We start from the raw sequence: 16,099 nt of genomic DNA, 5'->3' as shown, positions 1-16,099 counted from the left end.
ATCTATCTCATCTTATATTTTCTCTCTCTTACTTTTTTCTTTTCTTTATATTTTTCTCACCTTCCACCTTTTTCCACCTCAAAAATATGAGGTGTGAAAGAATAATTATTCATTAGAAACCCAGCCAAAAGCAATTGTATTTACCATGTTTTTAAACAAAAAAGAATTATAACATTTAAAATTTAAAGAAACAAAAAACTACAAAAAAATTATCCTCTCTATGTATAGAAAGAAAGAACAAGTAGCTTGTGATGTGGAGCAAGGTGGTGGAGTGTGGTAGTAACTACTAGCCAACAATGCAAGTTCTGCAACTCCAAACCTCTTATCTCTTCACTTTCCCAAAACCCCCCATAAACCCTTCTTCTTCCCATTTCCACCGCCCTCTCCTCCTCCGTAACCGCCCACTCTCCGGCCTCGTCGCCAAGGCCTTCAGCTCCGATGAGTTCCCCGTCGACGAAGACACCTTCCCCCAGAACTTCACCCCTCCGACCCAAGAAGCCGAGGACGAAGCCCGACGCCGCAACTGGATCGAGCGCGGCTGGGCTCCCTGGGAAGAAATCCTCACTCCGGAGGCTGACTTCGCCCGCAAGAGCCTCAACGAAGGGGAAGAGGTTCCCCTCCGTTCCCCTGAGGCCATTGAAGCGTTTCAGATGTTGAACCCTAGGTACCGCAAGCAGAAGAGGCTGGAGATGGGGCTCACTGAGGAGGAGTACAACCAGAAGCAGTTTGAGATTAAGGGTGAGATCCCGGACCCGCTGGAGACTACGTGGGCGGGACCGCTGGTTGTGCGCCTTGTGCCGCCGCGCGATTGGCCGCCGCAAGGGTGGGAGGTGGACCGGGAGGAGCTGGCGTATATTCGGGAGGCGCATAAAATGCAGGCCAAGAGGGTCAGTGTGGAGGAGATTGAGAATGGAGTGAGGACTGAAACTGATGATGTGTGCTTGGATAGGTACAAGGTGTTTCTGAAGCAGTACAAGGAGTGGGTGGAGGCAAACAAGGATAGATTGGAGGAGGAGTCTTACGAGGTTTCAACTTCTTAACGGCTATGTTTGAATTATTTGATGAATTATAGAACAAAATGAGATTGAATGGAATGAAGTCGAGTGGAATCGAATGATGTTTCCATTCTATTTTTTGGATATTATAATGATGAAATGGGAAAAAAAGAAGATTTGTTCCCTCCCAAATTAAAGGGGAAGAAATGATGGGATTGGATGGAGTAAGATGGGATGCATCTCATCATGTTTCATTCTATTTTATTTCATTTAAAATAATCCAAATAGTTGAACCTGTTAGGATTTTATTCCATTCTGTTCCATCAATACAAATTTCCGAACAAAATGCAAAATGCTATGCATAATCTATACTAGTTTATTTGGATTGCTAATTATGATATGAATGTGACAGCAAGACCAAGATTATCACCCTGGCAGAAGGAAAAGAGGCAAGGATTACAAGGAGGGCATGGTAGGATGGATTTGCAATTGTTCCTTCTTGTTAGTTCGTGCGGGGCGTCTGAGAATGCTATTTTGGTTCTGACCTTTTCTTTTTCTTTATGCAGTACGAGCTTCCATTTTATTATCCTGGCCAAGTAAGTTATTGAGCTCTTATTTCACTATGGATATGAGCTTTATTTTTTGTTTGTATCTCATTCCCACAGTTTCCTATGGCTGTTAATATGTTTGCTTATCCATACTGGTTGATGTGAATTCATATGGTTTTAGGTGCATCAGGCATAGCATTTTATCATTCCGTATCACCTGGAAAATACATGGTTTCATATGGCTGGCAAGTCTGGGTCATTTTTCAGTAGGCCTGCTTTGTGATCATTTCAATTATGAGTTATGACAATGTGAAAGTTGCATTTTTCAATTGCTGACCGCAAGTAATTTGTTAAAAGAAGGGATTAATATCTGAATTTACCCTTTGATAATTTCAATTATGACAACATGAAAGTTGCATTTTTCAATTGCCGACTGCGAGTGATATGTTAAATTTTTTTTTATGAATAACTGAAGTCACCCTTTTTTACATCTTCATAATTCAATATATATATATATATTTCCCAGTTATGATGACTCTATTTGGACAATTGTATTTGTAAACCAGTATAAATCCTATTTGTGTTTGGGTTTAATTTCATCTTCATGTATACATATAATTCAAAACATACTTTTCTGTAACTGTGCATAATTGAAATTCAAGTTCTCATGAATGCCTGTAATATAGCGTCATTAATTACTTGGGAATTTTTTAAATGCAGATTTGTTTAGGGAAGGTTGTTAACTTGCACCTGTATCAAGGGGCATTTGTTGATATTGGCGGGGTCTATGATGGGTACCTACCAATCCCTGTGTTGTTCTTTTTAAATATCTTCAGATCTTTTCTGTATAGTGTATTAATTTCCTTATTATTTTGGGTGCTGGAGTCTAGCTAAAAGAATAGGTATAATTTTAGAATGCGCTGGGTTATTTGATGCATACATAATCGATGTCATGGGGGACAATAACTTGATGAATTTTCCAATATCTATAGCAGCAGCACTAAAATGCTCCATTAATATCCGAAGTCAGGGCAGTAACAAGCATGAATACGTACACGTTTGTGCGTAGTTAAATCTTTGAATTGTAGGCCCCTTCTTTTGGTAGAAAAGAAGTACTGGTTGTTTATATACTGGAGGGAAACCATACTGTATCTTTTGTATTTGGCAGCCCAGGTTACTGTAAACATGTCAATACAATTCTATTAAGTTTTAATCGATCCCTTTAGTGAATTTTCAAAAGATTATGTTTTCTCTGATTATGAAGCCATGAGTTATTACACATTTTTGTTTGTTTACTGTAGCCATATAACTAGCCTCTATATCATTATCGCCATTAACTTGGGGGCTTTACTTCTATAACATTTTCATCTTGTTCAGTGTTATTGTTTGAGGTTTTTTAATTCAAGTATTCTTCTGGAAGACTCATCTACTATGATGTGTTTTAGGTGGGTTCCTATAAAGGGCAATGATTGGTTTTGGATTCGTCATCACATTACAGTGGGTATGAATGTCTTCGTTGAAATTACGGTGAGTGTTTCAATCATTTGTTGAAATTTTCCATACTAGTTGTCACTAAATATTCACCTTCTAACATAGAGATGAAGGGTTTAGCTTGTACTACTACTCGCCAAACTGCAGTCTATCAATCTATTTGTAGGAAGCTTGTCAGTACTTCATTTTTTGTTAATGTTTTTATGCTTTTGTTTTGAAATAGAAACTCTAGCTGAAAATGTGCTACCCAATGTATGAATCCCTATCCGAAAGAGAAGCCTATATTCATCAATTGGCTTGTCTAAGATTTGAATTGAACCTGGGCACCTCATACCTTAGTGGAGGATGATTCTTCTTTCACACATTTATTTTTGCTTCATCTATGCTCTTTAGTACAATATTTAACAATGTCACTGGTTGCATGTTACTGGAGTTGTTTCTTGTGTATTCATATGTTTAATATTTTTGCATCTCTTCATAGGCAATGGAGGTAATATACACAAGGGTATATGACTGTCTATATTTTCCATTCAGTGCTTCCTTGCCAAATCTGAATTTCAAATGAAGTTTAATTGCTATATAGTTAGTTTCCTTTATGTCTGTTTGTAGTCATAACTAGATTTCTCTTACAAGCTGTTCACTTTATTAATTGATTCATTTACATTTTTACTTTGTAGGCAAAGCGAGATCCTTATCGCTTCCGGTTTCCTATCGAACTCCGTTTTGTTGATCCAAATATAGATCATCTGATGTAATGATTATGTGTTTGAGATGTTAAACTTTCTATATCCTTTTCGTAGTACACAGTTTAATCTTTACTAATTTAATTGGAATTGATGCAGTAATTTTAACACATGTTTCATTTTCATACTGCAGCTTTAACAGATTTGATTTTCCACCAATATTTCAACGTGCTGAAGATACTAACCCAGATGAAGTTCGGGTTTGTACCCATCCCTCTTGTTCTGTCAAAACAACCTGATCTTGTTGCAGAAGAAACAATAACTTGCAATTTTCATATTGTAGCTTAGCTATGATCTCTTGCATGCTTACTTTTTTAAAGAGTATCTCGAAATTCAAAGGTATCTCTATTCTCTAAGGGTTTGTCGGTATTGAAATTTTTTTAATTCAAGATATTTTCATGAGGTTTCACTCAAGCAAACTATCTATTTCCACAAACTATTTTAATCACTGATCAATGCTAATGCTTTGATGATATTATTTACGAATCAAGGATTCTAGATAACTTCATATTTGGACTCAACAGATTAGATTAGGGCCAGGTTGTATTGAGTTGTTACCTTTGAAAAAAGTTGATTACAAAGCTTTGACTTTTTTACAAAACTTATGTATGGAGACTTTTTCTAATGTCAACTGAGGTTCACCGCCCCCCCCCCCCCCCCCCCCCAAGGTGCATGTTTGTATTTTAGACCAGTCAAATATGGCTTGCTTTTAAAATTAGTGTGTTATTATGGTAATTATTCTTTTGACTTGAGATTTTTAAATTTGCAGCGTCACTGTGGAAGACCTCCTATTCCTAGAAAAGATCCAGGTGACAAGCCAGAGGAAGCACCTTTATTGTCTAATCACCCATATGTTGATAAGGTATATTCTGATGCCAACTTCAATTCGTTAAAATTATTGCAGGGAACAATTGTGTAGGACTGTTTAGCTCATGCATATAAAGCTCCTCTGTGTGTACAGTACATGGGCTTGTTTATAGTTTATAACATATCCCCATCATTGTCCTAAGAGTGGTCATGGAACCTATACAATATCCAATTCTCGTCTACCTAAATATGAAGCCAACAAAACTTTCAACATGTTTCATATCCACCCATGTTTCATATCTACAAAATCATATCATTCTAATGAAGGGGTGCAAATATGTGCTTTAGTTACAACATTCACATAAAAGCCCTGAATGCAAGGTATGGTCTGAAGGTTGATGGAACTTGTTCTGAATGATAGTCTTGGGTTTCTTCTTTCATACTAGAAACTTTGTATTTTGGGCCATATTTGTCCACTTGGGTCTCTGGTTGCACATATTGAGGCGAATTCTTCTTTATAAATACTAATGCTGATCTAATCAACACTATATATCAGAATGGATCAACTCCATGGCGCGCGCTGTAAAAAAATATTAGGCTCTAAAACATAATCGGATAGATGGAGGTGCTTGTTTATGATTCAATCATTAGGGTAACAATATTTCTGCGCAACACCAACCATAGAAGATAAAGGGGTAGTGTGCATAACTGACTCACTAACCTGAAAATGCGCCAATATGTTGGACCTTACAAATCTAAAGATTTTTCTGCTGCAGTAGCTTTGTGTTAATGAAGCTAACCTTTGTTGATTTTGATTCATAAAGTGCATAATAATGTCTTGTAATACAGATCCCAAACAAATTGGCTGCTCGTATTCCTACTAGCATTGTCCGTTCGTTCTTGATGAAGAACCACATCGCTATTCAAATTTTTAATCTAAAATGTTTTTATCCAGTTGGTTCCTAAAAGAGGTTTTTAATTACATGTATTATTGGTCCTTCACCTACACTCAGTTGATATTGAGCCCTTTATTGAGGGGAACTCTTATGCTCAAAGACTAACGCGCCTAGAGCATACTTACTACTTGGAGTACAAGGAGTTGCTCCTTTATTCAACCTTTTCTCCTTTGAAAGAATGAAATAAGAATAAAGAAACAAAAGGTGATTGGTTTGGGTCACTTGGCATCCTATAAATTATGGGAATATAATTGTTTTTTACTTGTCTCCATGGCATCTGTTATAGGCATGTGGTTTCCAATTCCAGTCGTTTTGATTGAGCACAATGGCGTAGTGTGATCCATAAAGCCGACCTCACTTAGTGGGATAAGGATTTTGTTGTTGTTGTTGTTGTTGTTGTTGTTGTTGTTGTTGATGTCTAAGTGCTGTTAACTTTTATTTTCTTGGTTACTGGGTGGTCTAATCTTAAAAGCTGGGTTTGGAAGTGCTGAAGGGTGAGGGTAGGCTACCATTTAGGCAAAGTGGTGTCAGTAGGATTCAATTCTGGGATTATAGCATTCCCCAGAGGAACTTTTCTTCAATTGAGCTCTTGGTTTATAATACCATCTTTATATAGTAACCTTTGCTATGTTCAAGTAGATCAACGTTCATGACAAATGAAATTGTGTGTGCTGGTAAAACTTCACTAGAAACTTAAAGGCTTGTGCCATGAACCTCCTTCAATGAGCAACTGGGTATACTTTGCCTTATATTTTATTTCAGTGAGTGGCTTGCCACTTTACCTTGTATTCTATAACAAAAACAATTATGCTATCACAGGTATCTCTTTCATTCATTTTGATTGGATAATGTTTACTTCTTATCACTTACTACTACATTTTTTTTGCAGTTATGGCAGATTAACGTAGCTGAGCAAATGATTTTGGATGATATGGAAACTAATCCTGATAAATATAGAGGTAAAAAGCTGTCAGATTTGGTTGATGATGATGATTTTGACGAAGAAAGTGCTGTTCAGTATTCAAAAGCTAGTTATAAGAATTCAGTTCTACAAAAAATGACTCTGGTGAGTATTATTCTAGTTGTAATTTTCAAAGAAGAGATAATAATTGTTCTCTTATTCATGTGAGGTCATACAATGGTAGAATATAAAGGCAAAGTTGGTTAGGAAATACTGGCCATTATGCTCCAACTTAGGAAAGAACAAATGTAATATAAACTAAATGTAATAACAAACTATTCTTCTTCTTACATTCATGAGGTTGCTGATTTATTCAACTATTGTTTATAATATTCTGGCAGAAAACAAGTGTCAAAGAGCTTGACTTAGAGGCTGCACTTGCTGAGCGTGAGGTCAGCTTTCCTTTTATCATAAAAGCATTCCCTTCTATTGCTGGCAATACATTTTACACAGCTTGTTAGAGGTGGCCACACCATGTGCATTGTAAATGATCCCTTAAAATTGATTGTACATAATGAAAGGATAGTGAAAAAACTGTTGTTCGTGGCATACCCACATTTATATCCTGCTATCTGCCAATTTTTTATATTCCCTGTATGGGTTTGCACCTTTTTTTCATAACTCTAATGTCAGATTTACTTTTACTGCTCTCATAATTTATGCTGACCAAAATGTGAACTCTTGGTGAATAGCTCAATGAAATATAGATTGCTTAAAAATGTTAAATTATCAGACTGGTTCCCATTCAGCCTTTTGATCAGAAAGATCATAACTTAATCTATCCTACTCTGGAAATTCATTTACCATGTGGACATTCATATTTCGTATTATTGATATTTTCTCAAATTAACAAAGCTCCTTGACCTATCCATAAACTCCTGTTTAAAATGCATAGAATAGTTTCGTGGTCTCTTTTTATAGTCTAAGACAACATTTTGGGATACAGCTCCACATTAAACTAATGAAGGAAGCAAAGGACAGAGATGAGGAGTACAAAATTACCAAATTGAGGCGCAATATTGAGATGGATGAATATGATTATATGCATTGGCGTAGATCATTTGAGGAAAGAGAAGCATTACTTAGAGACATCAGCTGGTACTTTTGTGTTATTGTTTATAAACCTCCTTTACAATTATGATATCAATAGCATTGATATTTACCTTTTTACCTTTCTCACTATCTGCAGTCGCAAAGCTCTTGGTCTGCCATTAGAAGAGCCAGGAAGGTATGTGGATGCTAGTTATTTTGGTAAAGGCAAATATGATCCTTCAAGTCCTCTGTATCGTTATGACTACTGGGGGGAGCCCAAGAATTCAGAGAAGAGCAGGAGAGAGCGGAGGACAGATACCCATAATAAAGCAATTGTGGGTAAGGGCACTGTTTGGTATGAAATGTCCTACGAAGATTGCATCAAGCAACAGATGAGAAGAGAAGCCCAGTCCATGGCACAACAGGGCAAACAAGTTAAGGATGAAGATACCAAACAAGTTCAAGGTGCTGAAGATGAGGACGATGATGATGACGATGATGATGACTTTGACTTCAGCATTCTGAGCAGACTTGGTAGCAATGGCTCAGATCAGGTTCATGTTAATGGGACCGAATCTTCTAGTATGTCAGATGAAACCATGTTTGAGGATTGATGTTATAATGCATTTCTTGAGTAGCTAAAGTAATGTACACAGTTAGGTTGAGGAATGTGCATAAATTTTGTTAGTGTAGATTAAATTCACTACGGCAATCTAATTTTGTTTGTTTGTGAAAATGGTCATATCCATGTCTTTCATGAATTTGCATAAAAAACCCTGATTGACTGTTGTTACTTGTCACAATCATTGAGATTGGGTTTCCACAGAATGTGAAACAAGACTAATGTGAAATGGACAGCCATGCAGTTTTAACCCACTGCGGTTTAAGCAAATTGTTCAATAAATTACTCTTAAAAATATTTTTCAAAATTCACTCAGTTAAGAGAAATAATTTCATTTGCACAATTGATTTGTTCTAATTGAGACAAACCCGTTTAAAGGATGTGATATTTTAACTTTTTTCCAACACTTGAGCTCACTAAAGTATTGCTGACAACTTGTTTAAAGGGTCTTCCAGTAAAGTAGAAGTGTTCAACTTGCCTCATTATGCTTAATTTATTCACCTTATAACTTCAAATTCACAACTCAAGAATAAAAGTAACCCACCTGGCCTCATCATTTGAGATGACAAACTCATTTCTCACGGCCAGACAAAAAGCAATTCCATGAAAAAAATAAGGCAAAAATAAATAGAAAGAATTTTCTAAAATATTTTACAATGCGAGTGAAGTTTAACTACTACTCAAGGTCAGTCTTAGAACTCGTTACAAATGAATTGCTTTTTACAACCAAAACTGGACATATCCTGATTGATACAAATTTTCAATCCAGCCCTTGAATAAATGAGGGCTGCAAGCATGCTTTTCCACTTTCTCAAAAACCAATTTAAAAAGAAGCAAACCCACTTAAAAGTGATTATACTCATTCCCTTTGCTCTAAGCTTTTGCTATCCCATCCTTAGATTTCCTGGTGTCAGGCCAAAGTCAGATCATAGCTTGAAAAAGCAGCATCCCTAAATCCAGCAACTGCTCAAAATCACTATTTATTTGTTCAAAATATGAAACAATCAACGGGGAAATCAATCTATTTCTCCTTCTTCAACATCCTTTGATGGCCCTGCAACACTTGGAGGCAATTCTTCCTCCTCATCCTCCTCATCAACCTTCATGTATAATCCTAGCTGCTCTAAGGGATTTCCCTGTAGCTTGAAACTACCTAATTCATTTTCAGGATGATCTGGGCTTGTCTCCTCTTTGAAACTTGGTGTAATATCATCATGTACAGCACTCAGCATCTCTAGATCTTCTAAAAACTGACTACTCTCATTGATCTCCACAGTTTTCTCCATCTGCAAACAGAGCAATTCAGTGAAACATACAACAAAACTGAACATGCATTAGAACATAGTAACATGTGCTTTTGTTTTTCCGAAGTGACCTTTTGCAAAGCCTGACGGGCTGCTTCTCTGTCAAGTTCCCTCTTCCTTTTGGCTTCAGCTGCAGCTTCTTCTTCTGCTTTCCTCTGAGCTGCTTCTGCAGCCTTTGCCTCTGCCTGAAGTCGAGCTTTCTCTAATGCACCAAAAACAATTTTATAATTATCAGTCAAATCTCGAAAAACTGAAGCAGTATTTCATGACATAGACTTTTGACCTTACAGAACAAATATTACAACAACCATCAAATCATTTTCTCACTAGATGAGGTTGGCTACATGGTTCAAAGAAAACCATAATATCCTATCATGAAATAAGTCCAAGAATCAATTATTAAAAGGAACAAAGATTACAAGGTTCAAAATAAAAAACACACCTTCCTTCTGCCTCCTCTCAAGATCTTCTCGCTCTATCTTGAGTTTTTCAGGATCCCGCTTTTCATCCTGCGATCAAGATGGAATTAAACACCAGCTTTCAAATGAAACTTGCAAAAGTGAGCGTTTATGAAAGGGGGTAATGATGGTAAACTGGTAATTGCAAGATTCGATAACAGAACTTCCCTATTAGTGAGAGGAAGAGACAAAAACTAGACATTTCAAACCTTGATGTTTTTCAAACCCAATATACCTGATCTACTAATGCACGGAATCAAAACCGCAACTACCAAATTACCGCCTCAACAAACCTTTTCAAGTGCTTTCTCTCGAGCTTTAAGTATGGTGTCAGCAAACCGGCTCCTCAATAAAGCTGCACGGTAGAGCTTTTCGGGAGAGACTTGCCTCTTAGATGCAGCGCTCTCCCCTAAAATATTACAGCATGAAGGGTGAGATCATGCCCCAAAACTAACAGCAGAGAGATTTCTTCATGTTTTAAGCTTACCCTCTTGATGGATTTCTGATTCAAGAGTAACTGGCTGAGTCTCTGAATTGTACTCAACTTGGCCACCCACATTAGTTGAATCTATACAATAAATAGATGATGAGCTAGATGGTAACAGTTGTGGAGGCATCCTCATCAAAAGTCATGCTAAGAAACCATAATATGTTCATGGTTACCAAACACCATCAACTTCGATACTCACCTTTACCAGTTTGTGAATTACCAGGATCCCCTCTGTTTTGATCAGTAGTCAATCCAGAACCTACGTTTTCCTGCAGTATGTAGTTTTAACAAAGATACTGGTCAAAGCAGAGAAATTTGCATTATATCAATACCATAATTTGATACATATGTATCCCAATCACCTTGGTGGCACTTGGAGGTTCTGATGCTTTAACAGTATCTAACTCACTACCAGATGAACTACCTGAATCTGAGTCTGTCAGGCCACAATTTCAAGAATCAGACAAAATAACAGATTCCAGCATGCAGAAAAAAACATTTCAAGAGACAAATTTTGCCATCATCAGAACTAAACAAGTTTTCTTGTATCTACTGAATTTATAAGAGTAACGGTGAGTGAAACTATGTCGGTCATTTTTCCTACTTCATAATTCTATGCATAAGTATATTTCTAGAGTCAGAATAAAAATAGCAGATTCCAGCATGCAGAAAATTAATTTCAAGTGACTAACTTTGCCATCATCATAAACTAAGCATTTAGAGGTGTCAGTACCTACTGAAGTTAGAGGAACAGGGAACAAAACTATGACCAACATTTTTCTTACTATATTTTTTTTTGATATGCATTTTTTTTTACTTAAGTTTGATATGCATTTTTCTTACTATATAATACTATGCATATAAATAACAAAATCCCCAGCTTCATTTGTAGAGCAGTAACTGTAATTAAATTACACAAACGCAACATTGATGTTACTACCATTTTTTATTCAATACATTGTATAGTACAAAAATGAACCAATAATCCAACTTCTTTCTGAGAATACACTGCAATCTAGATTTCGTGTCTGAAGGAAACTAAAATCTAAGATAAATTAAAGTGTAATCAAGTTGTAACCGAGTTCAACCAGAAAGTGAACAAATGGAATGTTACAGGATCAAAATGTCAAAATATTTTCTGCTGGCACTTTGCACATCATTTTGCTTATTAAGTAGTTCAGTGAAAGCAATATTCTAAACAACGCAAACAAAATTGACACCAGAATATCTTGAAGAAGAAAGTCTCAGATATTCCACATGTTATAAAATGAATTATACCCAAGGGAGGCTGAAAAAAAAAACAGGTGAAAAAGTTTAAGGGCTTAAAAGTTCACAGACACTTGGTTTGTATGACAGTAGGATAATCTGCTTCTAGAAGAAGTTAAAGAATGAAGAGAAAATTTTGGGTATAGATATCCTGCAATCAGAATACTTGAGACATATCTTGAAAGAGGAGACACTTCAAAATTAAGCACTAACACGAACCACTGGATGTTGAGCCAGATTCACTACTGGAGCTGCTTGAACTACTGCATTTATTGTTCCTATTGGTGCCATCTTTCTCAATCTCTAGTAGAGGGTAGTTTGAAATAGGAGGATCATTCCCACCAACAATGTCCACATCCTCCTCAACTTGTTCGTTGCCTGCACTTGTAGTGAAAATAAAGGATCAAAATTGGTGTAAATTGACATTTGTACCACTTGCAAAACATAAAACAGAATATACCTTTACATTGTTGCATTGATGAATTGCTGAACCCAGATTCATTAAGAAGCTGCATAAAAATCAAGCATGCAATAAATTGTCAGTCAAATGGGTTACACACAATAGATGATTCATGGGCATGCACATTTTAATGCATTCAAATTTCAGATACACTTAAGCTTAAGTGGGGATGTACTAATGCTGAGACCTGAGAAAGGCTCTAACACACTCCATAACTCCATGGAATGTCAAATTTCATTAATTCAACTATTAGATGGAAGTTATGATAAGGCCGATCAAGCACATGCATCCAATCACATCTCTCTATTTCCAGTTTAATTATTTTAAATTCAAATAATAATGACATGGAAAATTGATGAATTCTAATTGGACCAATGCAGGGCAACTAAACTCTTGATGAATTTTATATTTACATGTCATATGCTTTTAGTATAAATGTAAATCCAACTGTTCAATACTTTTGACTATCTAGTTTATCTTAAATTCGATAAGCACGGTCGTCCCAATAATATCACATGATTTGACAACTGCATTAATCAACAACACAGACACACACGCAAATAGATATATATATATATATATATATATATATTATATACACACACACAGAGAGAGAGAGAGACCTCCACTTCACACTCTCCAGCTTTCACCTGGAATCTTTGCTTCTCCTGTATATAATCATCAAGAAGCTTCCGCAGTTTGAATAAGGTTTCATCATTGAGAACATCAATATCAATCTCAATTTCATCAGCATCGGTTTGCCCTGCATCATTACTTTGCTCTTTCAAAAAATCAATAATGGTTTCGGGCAGCTCTCCAAGCATCGCTTCCAACTCAAGACTCAAATTATGTTTCTCCTCATCAGTCATGATTCTTTTAACAGGCTCTGGCTTGACATTAGAGTCATTTGGTGTTATTTTCTTCTTTTTGGAGGGAGGAATTTGGTCACGAATTTCAGTATCGTCACGAGCAGGTCTAGAAGGTTCAGATTGAGTACAATCAATGACAGGAATTTTCTTCTCTATAGACTTCCATCTCGTTTCGAAAAATTTACTAAGGTTCTCTGCCATGATGTGCACATCATTTCCTGGTGGATTATAAGTCATTGCATTTGAGAAAGTCAGCCGCACATCAGAAGCAAAATTCACAGGATTTGAATATTCACCAGAAGATAATCTACTTTTCACTGTACCCAAATCCATTGGATGCTTGATGACATTGAAATAATCTGGAATGTTCAATTTAACAACATCGACGGGTGTGTTAAAAACCCAAGCAAATTGATGAGACATCAAGCGGTTAAGTAATGTCTCACACGGTTTCATCAATGTAGCATATGAAGTCACTGGTGCAGCAGGTTTCCTATATTCAAAACACCCAGACATAATTCTTTTTGTCTTGGGACCAGTACGTCCTGGCAATGGCCTTTTCTTACCATGTGCCACTGAGGCTTGCAGTGCTGTGTGTTGGCTCTCCAGCTGAGGCCTCTTCTGTCCAGCACTGCAGCTCCTTACATCACTAGAGGGAGATAATCCAACAATGTTTGAGTTCACACTGTCAACTTTCCTCAGAATTTCCCTTACTTGTTCAAGTTCCCAAGTTAACCTCAATTTCAAATTCTTTCTCTCGAAACCTGACATCTTCGATAATGAGAAAATATGATACGGTACATCAAAACTACCATAATCAGCACCATTCAAACCAAGGGATTTCCTCTTCGGTGCATAAGAATCTGCAGATGCAGTCAGCTCTGTATCAACCCTTCCCGAGCTACCCAACCCTTCTGACTCACCCATAGTCTCCACAGCATGACGGAAATCGGGAACAAATCTAGCAGCATAACCCTTAGAGTATTTTCGAGATTTGCCCATGATTTGTGAATGAGAGTACTTTCTAGATTCCTTTTGTCCAGCAAACTCTATAGGTACAGTTGGTGCCATAAGAAAAAATTCCAATAACTGCACATATCAACCCTGACAACAAGTACTGATCCCACACAACAATTTCTGAAAAAACCCAAATCCCCAGAAGCACAAATCAAGCCTTAACCTCCAAATTTTAATGCAGAGTATCATAAAACCCAGTGAAGGGTGTACTTCTCTCATACCCTATTGACTGAATTTCAGTTTTATCGTCGAATATTAGCTTTAAATCCCAAAAAGTTGAAGCTTTAAGCGATTAATAACAAGCTTCTTTACTTGCCTTGTCGAATGCGAGAAAGGAACGACTAATCCTCAAAATCCTTATTGTCAGCAATGAATCGCACATGCCCAGGTAAGTAATTTCACCCACATTATTTCAAATCGATCAAAAAGAGATGAAATGGGGCAAGTTGATCTATAAACGAAAAAAGTAAGCATAAACCCTAGATCAAGAGGGGGCGAAGGAAGCAAAAGAAAAATGTGCGAAACCCTAAGCAAGAATCCAATTCAAAACCTGGATGTCTAGCAGGACCACGCAATTGCAATGAAATGTGCCTCAAACGCTGACAATAACACCACCCTTCTTCTGCGAGAGAAAGAGAAAGAGAGAGCGGAACCAAATCTACAGAGAGAGAGAGAGAGAGAGAGAAAAAAGAAAGAAAGAAAGAAATTGCACGCTCGACTCCACATTTTGTTTCCCACGTTTTCACAACCCAAATATCAGACGGCCCACACAATTTATGTGGAATTCATTTGTGTTCTAAATAAATGGATCCAAAATATTGCATTACCTAAATCATGTGTTATATGATGAATGTGCAATATGCAGGTAGTCACTGTTGGAAAAATAGGAAGAGAGAAGGAAAATATAGAAAAAAGAAAAAAACGAGGACTTGATGATGGTGAATTTTGCAAGTTGTCAACTTTGAGCACCAAAACCCCCAACTACATGAGCACATGAGATCGACGATGCAACGAAATCTCCCGAATCCGCATTGGAGGGAAGATAAACTCAAACACAAAAAATCGAACCGCTAGTTTCAAGAGTAGAAAATTCTAGGGATATTGTTGCCCTCTAGGCCCGCCAAACCTAACCTAGTTACTACATGTACTACATGGGCTTCAAAAGAGTATGTTGAAATTTAAATTTGCTTTTAAAACATCATTAATAATAACAAAAAATATTTCCTCATTCCTAAAAAAATTGCACAAAATGAGAAATTGAAATGATACCTTATAATTCAAGATAGGATTTGTTATATCTTAAGAAAATATATTCCACGCACCTCCAACTCGGTTTGATGAGGTGGGGGAGCATTCAATTCTCATTGATGGTTTGTCTTCCCTTTCTCTAGATCCGGTGAAGGGGGGTTGTGCTTCATCGATCAACAAAGATTTATGGAAGGCTGAAGATGTTCTTGGTGTAAATTTGTCTCCTTTACCTATGAATGCTGCAAAAGAAGGGAAGAAAAATAGATGGAACACCTAAGGTATACAACAAGGAATCCGGGAAGAAAGCAATGGTTTGCTGGAAAGTGTGTATTCTCCCGGGGTGTTGACGTAAGCTCGGTAGTTAAGAGTATTTGCTTTGATAAACGATGAGGTTACTCTTTGACTGAGAGACTTTCTTATGTAAGATTTCTTCTTTCACCATGCATGGTCTTTTGATGGAGCGCAAATCATGGGCTTGACCATTTGGTAAAGCTTTTTGTTGTGTGTCAGCGGATGTGATTGATGGCGGCTTGAGACACGAAGCTTTCCTAATAAAGTAACACTACTTTTTTCTGACCATGATCTAATCAACTGTTCAAAGAAGATTTCTTTGGTTTGCACATAATTGATATCTAATCTCGTTTATGCTAGAGATATTCTTCCTTAGTTCCCTTTCTTCATGTAGTTAGTCTCCTTGACAAATGTTACCTTGAGAGATGTACGCACGTAGGTAAAGTACTACATTAGTGGTGGATGGGAGTTTTAATGCTTTTCCCTTCTGAATAGTGATCACGTCTTCATTTGATGTACTATGCTTTTATTAGACGATGAC

General features: G+C 36.9%; 2 protein-coding genes across 3 annotated transcripts; one reads left to right on the top strand and one right to left on the bottom strand.

Annotated features, from left to right (window-relative positions):
• The first annotated feature begins 243 nt into the window (after positions 1-243).
• On the top strand, positions 244-8,326 carry LOC130730006 (protein PLASTID TRANSCRIPTIONALLY ACTIVE 10). Its single transcript, XM_057581879.1, has 12 exons — positions 244-1,025; positions 1,408-1,467; positions 1,562-1,591; positions 2,264-2,337; positions 2,989-3,070; positions 3,712-3,785; positions 3,911-3,977; positions 4,547-4,639; positions 6,430-6,606; positions 6,843-6,893; positions 7,448-7,599; positions 7,691-8,326. Exons 1-12 carry the CDS (start codon positions 297-299, stop codon positions 8,145-8,147), a joined length of 2,046 nt encoding a protein of 681 aa, XP_057437862.1. The 5' UTR covers positions 244-296; the 3' UTR covers positions 8,148-8,326.
• Positions 8,327-8,759: 433 nt separating this feature from the next.
• Positions 8,760-14,779, bottom strand: LOC130729991 (transcription factor GTE10-like). Of its 2 annotated transcripts, XM_057581861.1 has the most exons (11): positions 14,570-14,779; positions 12,757-14,470; positions 12,134-12,182; positions 11,887-12,051; positions 10,770-10,843; positions 10,607-10,676; positions 10,405-10,485; positions 10,211-10,326; positions 9,902-9,968; positions 9,531-9,661; positions 8,760-9,441 (listed from the first exon to the last, which is right to left on the bottom strand). In XM_057581861.1, exons 2-11 carry the CDS (start codon positions 14,071-14,073, stop codon positions 9,172-9,174), a joined length of 2,340 nt encoding a protein of 779 aa, XP_057437844.1. In that variant the 5' UTR covers positions 14,074-14,470; positions 14,570-14,779; the 3' UTR covers positions 8,760-9,171. The 2 variants fall into 2 exon arrangements, with proteins under 2 accessions (XP_057437844.1, XP_057437852.1); XM_057581869.1 differs by having other exon boundaries at positions 11,893-12,051; positions 12,757-14,778.
• Between the last annotated feature and the right edge of the window lie 1,320 nt (positions 14,780-16,099).

Source organism: Lotus japonicus, chromosome 1 (genome assembly GCF_012489685.1).
Source record: "Lotus japonicus ecotype B-129 chromosome 1, LjGifu_v1.2".
Lineage (NCBI taxonomy): Eukaryota > Viridiplantae > Streptophyta > Magnoliopsida > Fabales > Fabaceae > Lotus > Lotus japonicus.
This window is presented reverse-complemented; position numbering and strand designations above follow the sequence as displayed.